This window comes from Cuculus canorus, chromosome 14, assembly GCF_017976375.1.
Source record: "Cuculus canorus isolate bCucCan1 chromosome 14, bCucCan1.pri, whole genome shotgun sequence".
NCBI lineage: Eukaryota > Metazoa > Chordata > Aves > Cuculiformes > Cuculidae > Cuculus > Cuculus canorus.
The window spans coordinates 17,697,299-17,710,072 of record NC_071414.1 but is presented as its reverse complement, the minus strand read 5'-3'; the positions used below and the strand labels follow the sequence as shown (position 1 = coordinate 17,710,072).

The 12,774-nt window shown below is 49.8% G+C and overlaps 2 protein-coding genes across 3 annotated transcripts in view; one reads left to right on the top strand and one right to left on the bottom strand.

Annotated features, from left to right (window-relative positions):
• Window positions 1-8,330, top strand: part of JADE2 (jade family PHD finger 2) — an 81,967-nt gene extending 73,637 nt beyond the window's left edge. The window contains exons 11-12 of one of the 2 annotated variants that reach the window (XM_054079390.1): window positions 1,606-1,734; window positions 3,868-8,330. In XM_054079390.1, coding sequence (XP_053935365.1) covers window positions 1,606-1,734; window positions 3,868-4,724 — 986 coding nt within the window. In that variant the 3' untranslated portion in view covers window positions 4,725-8,330. The remainder of the gene's footprint in view (window positions 1-1,605; window positions 1,735-3,867) is intronic. The other variant, XM_054079391.1, reaches the window with a different exon arrangement.
• SKP1 (S-phase kinase associated protein 1) overlaps window positions 1-12,774 on the bottom strand; it is a 276,895-nt gene that overhangs the window by 197,692 nt on the left and 66,429 nt on the right. The gene's annotated exons all lie outside the window — the stretch shown is intronic.

Below are 12,774 nucleotides of genomic sequence, written 5' to 3'. Positions count from 1 at the left end.
GGCTTCTTTGGGAGAATGGCCTAATGGAATAAGTAAATCCTGTTGGAGTATTTCACTTGGTGATGCAAATCGTACTTTTATAGGGTATTTGTGCTGTTTACCCTGGAGGAACAAATCCCGCAGAAGTTCAAAGCCATTTAGGAAATATTGATTTTGAGCTGAACGTCTACATAGCTGAGAGTTATATCCCTGGCTTTCCATAGGTGGTGCTGGTCATCTTTCCTGTTCATTTAGTTACATTTTAAACACTAGATTTTTATCGTTTTGGGTTATTTTCTCCCCGACAAGTGTGAATGCGAGCAGTTACAGTCACCAAAAGGTCAAATGAAAACAAGGTCTGCTTTAAAATGCTGCTGGTCCCGTTGCTGTCAAACGTGGTTCACAGCTGCACCTCTCCAGGAGATGCTGTTGTCAATGATGGTGATGTCCATGTCTCTAGGAAAGTGTCTGAGCAGGGTTTGGCTTTACTCCTTTCTGCTGCTCCCTCAGGAGCCGCAGATCCAGGAGGGCACGTCGGTGGCTGCAGAGTCTCCAGCCAGTCCCCTGCCTTCAGTGGGACTGCTCCAGCCACCACACCGAGGTCCAAACCTCTTCTTTATATGACCTAGGGATTCAGGTTTTCTTAACCTTAGCCTACAGTTGGTCAAAAAGCAGCTGCTGTTCTCACAGAATCACAGAATCACAGAATCACACAAGGTTGGAAAGGACCCATTGGATCATCGAGTCCAACCGTTCCTAACACTCCCTAAACCATGTCCCTAAGTACTTCATCCACCCGTTCCTTAAACACCTCCAGGGAAGGCGACTCGACCACCTCCCTGGGCAGCCTGTTCCAGTACCCAATGACTCTTACTGTGAAGAATTTTTTTCTGATATCCAACCTGAACCTCCCCTGACGGAGCTTCAGGCCATTCCCTCTAGTCCTGTCCCCTGTCACTTGGGAGAAGAGGCCAGCTCCCTCCTCTCCACAACCTCCTTTCAGGTAGTTGTAGAGAGTAATAAGGTCTCCCCTCAGCCTCCTCTTCTCCAGGCTAAACAACCCCAGCTCTCTCAGCCGCTCCTCATAAGACTTGTTCTCCAGCCCCCTCACCAGCTTTGTTGCTCTTCTCTGGACACGCTCCAGAGCCTCAACATCCTTCTTGTGGTGAGGGGTCCAGAACTGAACACAGTATTCGAGGTGCGGTCTCACCAGTGCCGAGTACAGAGGGAGAATAACCTCCCTGGACCTGCTGGTGACCCCATTTCTGATACAAGCCAAGATGCCATTGGCCTTCTTGGCCACCTGGGCACACTGCTGGCTCATGTTCAGTCGGCTGTCAACCAGCACCCCCAGGTCCTTCTCTTCTGTGCAGCTCTCCAGCCATTCTTCCCCCAGTCTGTAGCGCTGCATAGGGTTGTTGTGCCCCAAGTGCAGGACCCGGCATTTGGTCTTGTTAAACCTCATCCCATTGGTCTTGGAGTTGTCTTCTCCCTTTGGCTTGGAGTTGTTTGCAGGTCCGGTCCAGGTCCCCACTGCCGGGGTGTGTCCCAGGGGAACTTGCTCGCCGCAGCGTCCCTCATGCCTCATCTCACATGGAGTTTTCCTTTTTTTCTAAAAAACGCCAGAACAAACTGGGAAGAAGACAAAGGGTAAGAAAAGTGACCCGAGAAGGAAAGGAAGAGATGGTAGAAAAAATAGTCCTGAGAAGAAAGAGGAAAGGAAATCAGTCAACGAAACTGTATTGGGACAACTGGGTAAGTCTGATTTTATGAGCGCAGAGTTGACCCGTGCCGCTGGAGGCTCCCTGTTTCGGGGAGCGGGGCTACAAATCCCAGCTCCTGATCCCTCCCACACACCCGCAGTGAACTGACACCCAGGAGCCTCTTCCATCTTTCCCTTTGGCCATGAATGACCCATTACCATGGTCCAATGGGAGACACCCCATTGGAGACCATCCCTGATGGGGCAGGGGTGTAAAATCCACCCCTGCGGCCCCAGGGTTTGTGCCTGGATTGGGAGAACGCATTACGAAGCCTGTGATGTGCTGCTGAAGAGTGATTTCACTTTCTGGTGATAAAATCAGACTTACCCACCCCACAGTAGGGCTGATCCCCCGGATCTTCTGTGCTCTGCACCGAGGGCGAATGTGGCACACGGGCTCTGCATCTTCATGACATTTACTGTCCAGGACTGTGCTGGTTGTGCCAGCGGTCCAGGAACATCCAGGGCTCCCAGGAGGCAGGCACAAAGCATGGCTGGTCTCTTGCCGTTGCTCAGGAGGCGAGGAGATGCAGACTGACCCTGCAGATGCTTCACTCGCCTCTGGCTTTTCCCCACCAGCTGCAGCCCACCACCGCTCAGCAGCCAACGAGGCTGGGGAAAGTAAAATAACTGAACAAAAATGTCTTTTTTTTGACAATGTCCATGACAACTGTGTATGTTTTTTATATGGAATTGGTTTTTTGGCTGACTTGCTCCGGTGCTGTCACCTCTGCCAGCACGTGGGGCAGGGAGTGATGAGTTGCGCATGCTCAGCTGCTCTGCAGGTGCAGAGCGGTTGCACCACCAGTCCCGTGAGGCTCTTGGACCGTCCAGAGGTGCTATCAAAGCCACCTCGGGGCTACAGAGAGTTTCTGTGAGAGGTCTGGGAGTTTGGGCCGCCCTGCCTCGCTCTGCTTTGCCCATTGCACGCTCTGACTCTGCTGCTTTGCGTTCATCTCAAAGGTGGTGGGCTTTAGGCGGGAGCACTTTGGAGGTGAGGCTTTTGCACTCATCCTGTCTCTATACTGTTCTTTGCTAAAGAGACTTTGGATTTTCTGAGGCAAATTCCATCAAATGATGCAGGGCTGAGGCATCTCTGAGAAAAGCTGCACTTCTGTGAGCCGGGGAGATCAGGCAGCCGGCGCAAAGCTTCACCGGGGCTCTTGTAAGCTCCTGTATTTTATAAAGGACTTGAAGCGTCACTTGGGCTGCAGCAGTTGGAGAAGAGGTGGAGGAAGGCGGGCATGGCAGCACCCTTTGCTGCAAGACCTGGGGCTGCTCAGCAGCAATGTATCACGCGGTGCACTAAGCTCATCTCTGCTCCTGTTTCCTCTCCCCTGCACAGGGCTGGTGGCCTCATGGGGGGCTGTCTTCTCCAAAAGGACCATGGTGACCTGCCAAGAGGTGCAGGATGGCCACCATGACAGTGTCACCTCCGGGGGGGTTTACCTGTCTGATCTCCCCTTGGTCTGAGAAATAATTATTAGGAAGTTTTTAAGCTTTTTCCATTTCAGCCTGTCATCTTTGCTCCTCTTCTTCAGTTTCCATGTCTCTTGAGTACTTGGAGATGTTTTCCAACCTCCCTCCCTGCCTTTGCGCACAGATTTAGCACAGTGGGGTCCCATCACCCCACTGACCATCCTGGCTCTGGTGGTGCCCAGCGTTTTGGCAGCACGTGGTGGCCCGGCAGCAGCTGCTTTTTGGGAAATCCCTCACCCCTCTCCCAGGCACAAGTCCTGCTCTGGTAACAGTCACCAAATTTTGAGGCTTACACCTGGATTGTTTGTCTGCCACCTTTGCACGGGAATGTATTTCCCAGCTGTGCTGGGGTGGGTTGGGGCTTGGCATCTTCGCTGCAGAAAGATGCTTAGTTTAGGTTCAGGGAGGTTTGTGGAGTGTTGGATGTGACAAGCCACGTGGGTTGTTGTGCTATGACCTCAGTGGACCCCAAACTCAGCATTATTGCTGGAATAAACCCTCTTCTGTGCCCTGATGTGGTATGTTACGGTTGGCCTTTTGAGTACTTCTCCTCTGCTGGAGAGTTTTGGTGAAGTTGGTGGTGTTGTCAAAGGGCCACGTGGCTGTTTCTGGCTCCTGACACCATCTTCTGCTTTTGTTTTGTCCAGGCTTGTCAACCTCCTTCCCCATCGATGGGACCTTCTTCAACAGCTGGTTGGCGCAGTCGGTCCAGATCACCGCCGAGAACATGGCGATGAGTGAGTGGTCCCTCAACAACGCCCACCACGAGGACAGCACCCCCGGCCTCTCCGAGGAGCTCCTCCAGGATGAGGAGACCTTGCTGAGCTTCATGATGGACCATTCCCTCAGGTCCCCGTTCAAGCAGAGCGAGGCCACCAAGAAAGTGAAAAGCAAAACGAGAACGAACACTAAGAAAAAGCTGCCCAGGAGCAGCTCCCCAGCTGTGGGTGGAAGCCACCCGGAGAGCTCAGAGCCCTGGACTAACAACGCCAGCGATTTGTCAGATGATTCCACCAAGCCCTTCACTCCCGATTCCAGATCAAGCAAGTCGGAGAAAGGGACAACGAAGCTTCCCAGCGACCGCAAAGGGACAGGCGAGGCGAAAAAGGCAGCCAAGAAGGGCTCTCTCCCAAAAGCCAGCGAGCCTCATCCCCCAGCTGGGACGAGGGGCTGTGTCAGTAAGGAGGAGGAGGAGGAGACGCCGTGCTGCGCTCAGCCGGAGCCCAGCCCCGCGGCCAAAGTGCCTGACTCCATAGGTAGCCCCAAAACCGTCGTGCGGTTCAAATTACCAAAGGAGAGCCGAGGGACTCGGAGGTCGCAGCCCCCCAAGCCCGACAGTGCCGGCGGAGCTCCCTTGCGTCGTTTCGATGCCGAGGCAGATGGCTATTTCTCCGACGCAGAGATGAGCGACTCGGACGGAGAGCGCCGCAGCGGCAGGGCGCAGCGGGGCCAGCTGGATGCGGCTGGGGAGGACATCGTCAGGATGAGCATCCTGGCATCCTAACTCCTTGTCACCGCGCCGGCTCGACAAGGCCTCAACCCAGTTTCAACTGCCATGTCCAATTTCTGCCTGGTATCATAGCGAGGGGGATTTTTACTATCTGTATATAGTTGGAAATTCGGCACTGTTGTCTTTCTCTTCTCTATACGCCTGAGATACAGCTTCAGCTTCACCGACATCGATGACCATGACAGTCGTGGTCCCTCCCCAGCTCCCCGCCGGACCCCACTTCCCAGGAACGCAAGCCAGCACCCAGCGGGACCGAGGGTGCTGGGAGGGCAGAGGGTGCTGGTACCCGTGCTTTCTGCAGGGATGACAGTTTAATTAATGGGCATTATTTAATGAGGGGCAGATTTCTGCCTGGGACAGTTGCCCCTGGAGCAGGGAGCGAGCGGAAGGTACGGGAGCGGCCAGCTGCAGGAGGGAAAATACCCCCCTGCCTGCGCGTATACGAGGAGGGAAAATAAGCGATACTAAATTAAATAATGACTAAAGCACAAAAAGCTTGTTGGAGGGTAGCGCTTGGGGTGGAAGAGAGTGACGTTACGTTTCTATTTTTAGAAAAAAAAGAAAAAAAAACACAACAAACCTTGGTCATTATTTTTCCCCTCATGTTTCCATCTGGTTGGGATCCGTCCAGGGGTCAGGATGCAAAAGTTTCTCCCCACTGCTGCCCCGTGGGTTGACCCCATTGAGGTTGTTCGTTAGCAAAACTGAAGTGATTTACTCAGGTGAATTGATCAGCTCTTAGCAAGCTGGGAAATGGAATTGTGGGACAGGATGGAGGAGAAAAGCATCCTTTAAAAACACCGTGGGGAGTCAGAGTTGGTCCCACTGTGCCGGGGCAGCGTGTTTGAGGTCCCCATTGCACAACGATGCACTTGGCCCTGGGGGTGAATGTACTGTCACCGGGGGGGAAATGGAAATGCTTGCCTTCACCATTTTGTTTTCCTCCAAAACGCTATACAATAAGAATGGTGAATTTATTCCTCCCCATCCTTTTTTTTTAATTATTCTTCCTAAAATCCTGGTTACAAGCTGTTGACTTGTTGTGGGAGGGTGATTCACAGAAGCTGACATTATAAATATTACAATAATTTAATGCATAAAATGTCCCCAATAAGCCTTAAATGTTGTTTAAAAGCCCATGTTACCTACAAGTCAGGCGAATTTCCGTGTTTGCACTTAATTGCACCATTACTTCGGTTTTGGCTTCAAAGGTCACAGTTAAGTCATGCTACGTGTTTTATTGGAGTGACCCCAGTGTGAGCTCAGGGAACAAAAAAAAAAAAAAAGGAATTCACTGAAACTTTTGTTGTTGTTGTTTTTTAAAAATAAAAAAAAATGTTCAAAAAAAAAAACTAAAAAAAAAAAAAAACCACAAACCAAACCTGGGACACTTCTGCAACCGGTTAAACCCACCACTAAACAAAAAACCTTGCAATTGTCAAACCAATCAGTCAAGTAATTTTGTGGATGCCAAAGAATATTTTGACAGTCAAGCAGCACAGCCAGAAACCAGAAACTTGTCATTACAAAAAAAAAAAAAATTGGAAGTTATTTAGCAACAAAGGACTAAAGACACACTCATAACACACTGCTGCGGCGTTAGGTTCCAAGCTTGCTCCGAGGGATGCTGCTGCTCCGAGACCGCATCCTGCCGTTTTGATTTTCCGATGCTTTTTGCTCATTTCACTGTGAGCTTTCTTTTGAAACTCTGAGACTTCTTCAATTGATTGTCTTGGTGTTTTAGAGTAGATCACCTTTATCAGCCTTCCAAAGTCCTTATTAGCGATAAAATTGCAGCAAAGGTAAGCGATGACAGCCTCGCTCATCCCAGGCGTGGTGGGGGCTTCGGGGTGGGTGCACCCAGCTCCGGCCAAGCCCAACACTAACCCGGTTCGGAGTGACCACGCCTGGGGAGGACTCTTCCTTCGATAGGAAAAATGTTATCTGCAGGGAAAATAAAAACAACCCAAAATGAGAAAATCAACAAAATGGGAACTACCTTTGTTATAAATTAACATACTCCATTGAGGTTGGAAATGAAAATCTGCTCATTAATTAAGGCTCGGTATGGTCAGATAATGTTAAATACAGTAAATAGGACTTAGTTTATCTTATCAGGCTTGCTAGCTTTAGCTACAGTATCCTAGTATAAGAGTCATAACAATAATCAATATGCTGCCTTTTAATGAATCTTGCTTCCGTGTGCTTCACTCAATTATGGTTAAAAAAAAAACAAAGCGATCCACAAATTTCACTGTACACAGCTCCATTCATCCGCTTCTGCACTACTTGTCTTCTCAGTACAGGAAAGCAAAAAGGGGAAGACTTTAAAGAACAACCAACCCGGCGCCGCCGGCAGCGGGCAATAAAAGAGTTTGAAATGCTCCCAAAACGTTGTGTTTTGCCATCATTTTGGTGGGGAAATTTAAAGGGGGCTGATAGGGCAAGTCAAAGGCAGGGAGAAGAACAAGATTGGGGAAATAGAGAGGGGAAAAGAGGGTGGTGGGACTGGGACACAGCAGGATGGCTGCATCCTTGCCACTGCCTCGGAGCAGGGTAGCCTGCTGTTCGGGAGAGAAAAATGCACAAAGCAACTATTTTTGATGTTACTGTAAATGTATTTTGAAATGAATAGAAGGAAAAATAAAATATAAGGGTTTATTTTAGTAGAGAAATGTTGTCTTTTAAGATGTCTAAACTGCAGGAATCGACATTTGCACTGTAAGAGCACTGGTTTCCTTGGAGAAGCAGCAGCCGTTGTAGTTGAGATGAGGATGCAAATAGCATCACGCCCTGATCGGGGAGCACAGCCCCAACATCTACCCCAGCCCCGTGGCTGCGGGAGGTTCCCCAGGACAGTTCTGATTCCGTGCCCCCATTTTCCCCACTCCCATTATTCAATTCTGTTGTTGTTGCAACTCTTATGGTTTTGGGTTCCTGCTGTCCCAAGGCGGGCTGCAGCATGGAGCAGGGAGGCGAGAGCGGGATGCAGGAGCAGCCACTGGTGGGAAGATGCTCTCGCAGGGCGTGAGATTTGGTTGTTCTTTAAGGCAATCCCCCCGCGGTTTGCGCCATTCCACATCCAAAACAGACCCACTTCACATCAGTTACAGGAAACGATATGAATGTCGCAGGAGGAGAAACCCTTCTGTTTTCTTTGTTTCAAAGAACGTGATGTGCCATTTGTTAATATAAAAGAGAAATATTGAAAATATATTGAAAAGAGCAATTTTAAATTATTTTTGGCTTATGTTGCAATATTTATTTTCTTGTATTAGAAATTCCTTTGTAGAGAAAAAATGTATTTTTCATTAATGCAAAAACCTATTTCTCCTTTTTGTACATTTTCCATGTTAGTTAATCCTTAAAGCAATATAATGTTATCAAACTCGTTCTGTGTGAGACTGTATTATGCATGCTATTTGTGTTGCCTTGGAATAGCTCTGTATGCCATTATTTTCATCCTGTTTAGATACAGTGTATGCTTTAATACACATTGGGACCATGGCCCATTGCTTATGAAAAAAACCCTTTGCATTCCTCAATGTGTTGGCAAATGCAGTCAATAAAGCAGTGTTTTCTGTGTACGTCTGTGTTGGTGTAGTGAGCGAGGTCACGCAGAGCAGATTCACCCCGGGGACCAGAGGGCCCAGTGGGGCATCCTGGGGGATGCAGCCCTGCGTGTGGGGATGCGGCGCTGGGCTGTCCTTGCTGATGCCCCCACTGGCTGCCCATGAACAGCGAATTTCTGAATTTCCATTGCGTTTTTATTTACTTTTCTGTTGCCAGACCTCAGGGAGCGCGGCTGGAGACATTTGTCAGTGCTGGAGGGGAGACTTCAAGCGAGCGGGTGTTCACCAAGTCCCCAGTGCCTGAAAGTTCCTGTAATTCGAGGTAATGACCTTCCTCTTGGAGCTTTAAATCTTGCTTTGCAGGTTTGTAGCAAAACACCTGGGATTGGGGAGGTTCAGAGGAGCAGCCCCTTGTACCAGGAGCTGTCAGGGAAACGTGCCGTTACCTTTGCTATTCATGGGACTGAAAGCAAGCTGTGAAATAACAACGTACCACAGCGATGTGTTGGTGTTTGGAAGATGCTGCTTGTTCTCCTGTGGGTTGCAGGCGGGTGGGTGCTGGCACTCGCCCTCCATTGCACCTTAGAATGGTTTGGGTTGGAAGGGACCTCAAAGCCCATCCAGTCCCAACCCCTGTGATGGGCAGGGACACCTCCCACTGGATCAGGGGCTCCGAGCCCCATCCAACCTGGCCTGGAGCCCCTCCAGGGATGGGGCAGCCACCCCTGCTCTGAGCCAAGGGTGGTGGGAGAGGCAGGACTCATCCAGACGGCTGTAAGAACCGTTGCTCGAGTGGGGTCTGCATCTCCCTGTGCGTGTATGGCTGCCTTGGAGGCCTCAGGCAAGAGTGCCACTTCATGTCAGCAAATACTCAACTCAGCTGGGTGCCAGGAATCTCCCTGCGAGATGTGGGACCTGTTAGTGCACGGCCACTTCATCTGGGTAGGCAGTCGTCACGGGATCATTGGCCACTGTGGGGTTTGGCTTACCGGTTTGGCATTCCCCGGCGCATTTATTTCCTGTAAAATTGACCAAGTGCCCAAGCTGCTGAAAGAAAACAAGATGTTTAATAGACATGCTTAGTTCAGTTTATTACCAAAGTGATTAATGAGGGAAATCACGGTGCAGAGAAGGGGCAGCGCTAAAGCCATCCATCGGAGTTGGATTTTCTAGGGCTTGGGGAAAAGAGAGAAGGAAATCCACCTTTAATCTACCATGGCCTTACATTTTGCTCTTAAATAAAAAGGCAAAGGATCAGTTTATTGCAAAGTAAGGATTTTATTACTGGGCTGCGTTATTGCTCGTAGTGCCCAAGGCTCCCCGGTGATGAACTCAAACTCCCGACCAGTCCACGGAGCTCCACGGTGCAGGTGCGATGCCTGCAGCATCATGTGTGAACCTGTCTATCCAGAGCCAGTTCAAGAGTCATCTTCTGCAATAAGTTTTTCACCTATTCGAGGCAGGGGAATATTAAAGAGTTTGATTTCATAAGGCAGGGAGTGAGGCCAACCCACTGTGCTCCTTGAGAAAACCCCTTTGGTTCCACTTCCCTGATCTACCCCTCAGCCCCTGGTGATGCCCCTGGGATACTCCCAGGACGTCCAAGGGAGGATGACACGGCCAGGGAGGCCAGGGAGGTCTGATGGGGGACAACATGGGGGAATGTCCTTACAAACCAGCAAGGATTTTTGTCTCCAAAATACCAGAGCTTCGTGGAAAAGAGATCCAACCAAATTCCTGTGAAGATACATCCCAGCCTCTGGCATCTGTCAGCCCAGAGATGGCTGGGATGGTCTGGCTAGATGTATCGTGGGAATGGGCACGGGAAATGGAACCCAAATGCCTGGAAGTAAGAGAAGAGAGCAGAAAAAAATGTGAGGATCTAAAAGGACTACACCATCTCTGTAAATCCCTCTTCATCCCTCAGGTGAGAGCCATCGGTGTCGGTCCCCGAGCCACCAGTCGTGAGGGTCACTGATGGTCTTCCAGGCACCCAACAGAGCTGGGACACTGCCCCCAGTCAACCTGGGGACACCAGGGTTCTTCCAGCAGCACCACATTGTACTTCTCCTACAGCCCCACCTGAGAAAAACTTCCCCATTAAAGTTAGGAAAAGCCATTCTTATTAAAAAATATATGTATTTATAGGCATTTATAGCACGTAGGGTTTCCTTGTGCTGCCTGCACGGGGTTTGCCTATAGTACCCTTGGCACGGACAATGCTAAATGCCTCAATTGGGTTAAAGCAAGCCAAGAATCATTTCAGTTTAATCGCAAAATAAATGTTAGGCTATCCCGTGTATGTTTTGCATAAGGATTGCAAGTGCCACCATAAATACTAATGGGGCAAATGTGCCCCAGTGTCAGTAAATCATCAGCGACAGATGTGAAAATTAATTAATTTCCCTTCAACTTAGCCTGAAAGAACTGCAGTAAGATCTTGTTTTATTGTGTTTGATTAAGTGCTGGTGGTACAACATAATTTCCCCTTCCCATTAAAAATGCTGGTGCTGTACTTAAATGCATAAGTATTTTGTGTGCTAAAAATAATTCCTTGGTCTTGGATTTCCATGTAGGGCTGTGAAATGATGTGTCTGCCGTGATTGCAAGAGATGAATAAGAAAATAACTCCGTTAAAAAAAAAAATACATAAACACATCTATGACTAACCCACAAAACAAGGGAAAAAAAATCCCACTTCAGCCAATGCCGACCCTGGGTTTCACGAGCACTGCTCGTGCCTTGATGCCTTGCCTGTCCCAAACCCCTCTTAATGAACTTATTCCCTGTACATTTAATGCAGAAGATAAAAGTAGGCTCATGTGCAGGGTTTAACCAGGCACCTTTTATGCGTGGAGGATTAGAGTGGAGGAGCAGGAATGGTGAGATGAGGCTGGTTTTGCTTGCAGGCAGCTCTTTCTGCTCCTGTGACAGCCCCATACACTGGAGTTCATCCATGGAGCTATGGTTGGGAGGTGCTCGACCTTCAACCCAGCAGTTTTGGGGGCACAGAGTGAGCCTACAGCTCTGCCCATGTCCATCCCTCATCCATGAGAGGATGCTACAGCTGTGGATCCCCGACTCGGTCTGCACAGAGGTATAAATCATGCAAGTGGCACCCCATCTATAGGGGAAGTAGAAGGAAGTAGGAGGAATATAGCCCCCTTCCAAAGTCAGGAGTCAGGTGCTGGGGGTGGGGTTTGTGCAGTGGTTGCCCCGAGAAACAAGCCCTGGGGGTGTCCGTGAGCTCTGCTGATGGGTGTGTGGTGGGATGGAGTTGCCCAGAGTAGTGGGATGGAGTTGCCCAAAGCGATGGGATGGAGTTGCCCAAAGTGGTGGGATGGAGTTGCCCAAAGCGATGGGATAGAGTTGCCCAAAGTGGTGGGATGGCATTTCCCAGCCAAACCCGCTCTGATGAGTATCAGACATTATGTTTTTGCTTGGGAGCAGCTGCTGTACATTCAGATGTAATAAAGATTAAAATAATTGACTGCCTGTGCTTATATTGTAAGTGGTGCTTTATAATGCCGACACTGAATGCCAGGAGAAAACAGAGGTTAAAATATTGCTGTTCCAGCTTGGTCATTAGCAGCCCTGCGATGAGCTTGAAATGGTCTGATCAATGAATCCGAGTTTTTCTGGGAGGCAGGCATGTCGAAAGGCAAAACAACACATCTGCAGCCATAATCCCCAGGAAAATTATTCTCAGGAGGGAGATGCTTGTTTGTTTAGGACGTTGCTGCCATCAGAGCGGGACACCGGCCATCCACGCAGGTCTGGACCTGCCATGTGCTCTGCCTCCCTCCAAGCACCCCCCTGTGCAGGCTGGAGTGCTCCAGGCATCCTGCAAGTGAGAGAATTCCCTGCGGAAAGCAAGGTACTGAAACCCCTTCCAAGAACACTCAGCTAAAAATAGGTGTTTGTTGTATGGGATACCACAAATAACACTCTGCATGGAGGGACCGGCAGGCGTGGGATAAATTCCTGCCCTTAATAAGCAAGCAGGATCAATAAAGCTTTGCTAAAACAGGGAAATCAGCAACGTCCACAGCTCCAGCTTTAAAAGGACTGAGTTTGGGGGATGAAGAACAGCAGCAAGGATGCCAGTCCTGTGTCACGCATCCCCAAAGTCAGCTTGAGCCAGGTATCAGCCTGGGGGACACGGAGGTCCCTGACCCCCAGAGAGCAGCACATAGACCTGGGGTGGGCCTGCAGGGCTGCTTCTAGAGATCCACTGCAAACGAGCTGATCTAAATCCACTTTTAAATCCTCCACAGAGAGAGCCTTTCCCAGAGCAGCGCAGAGCATTGCCGTGTGGCCAGAGACAGGTGGGGACACACATCCCCTGCGCCCTAAGCATCACCCCCTTGGCGCCAGCTCTTCTCTGGCAGCAAAAGGCACCCATGGCTGAATTTTTTAGGCTTTCTGAGGTGCAGGGATGCCAAGGGCAGGCAGTCGGGCACGGGGCAGCA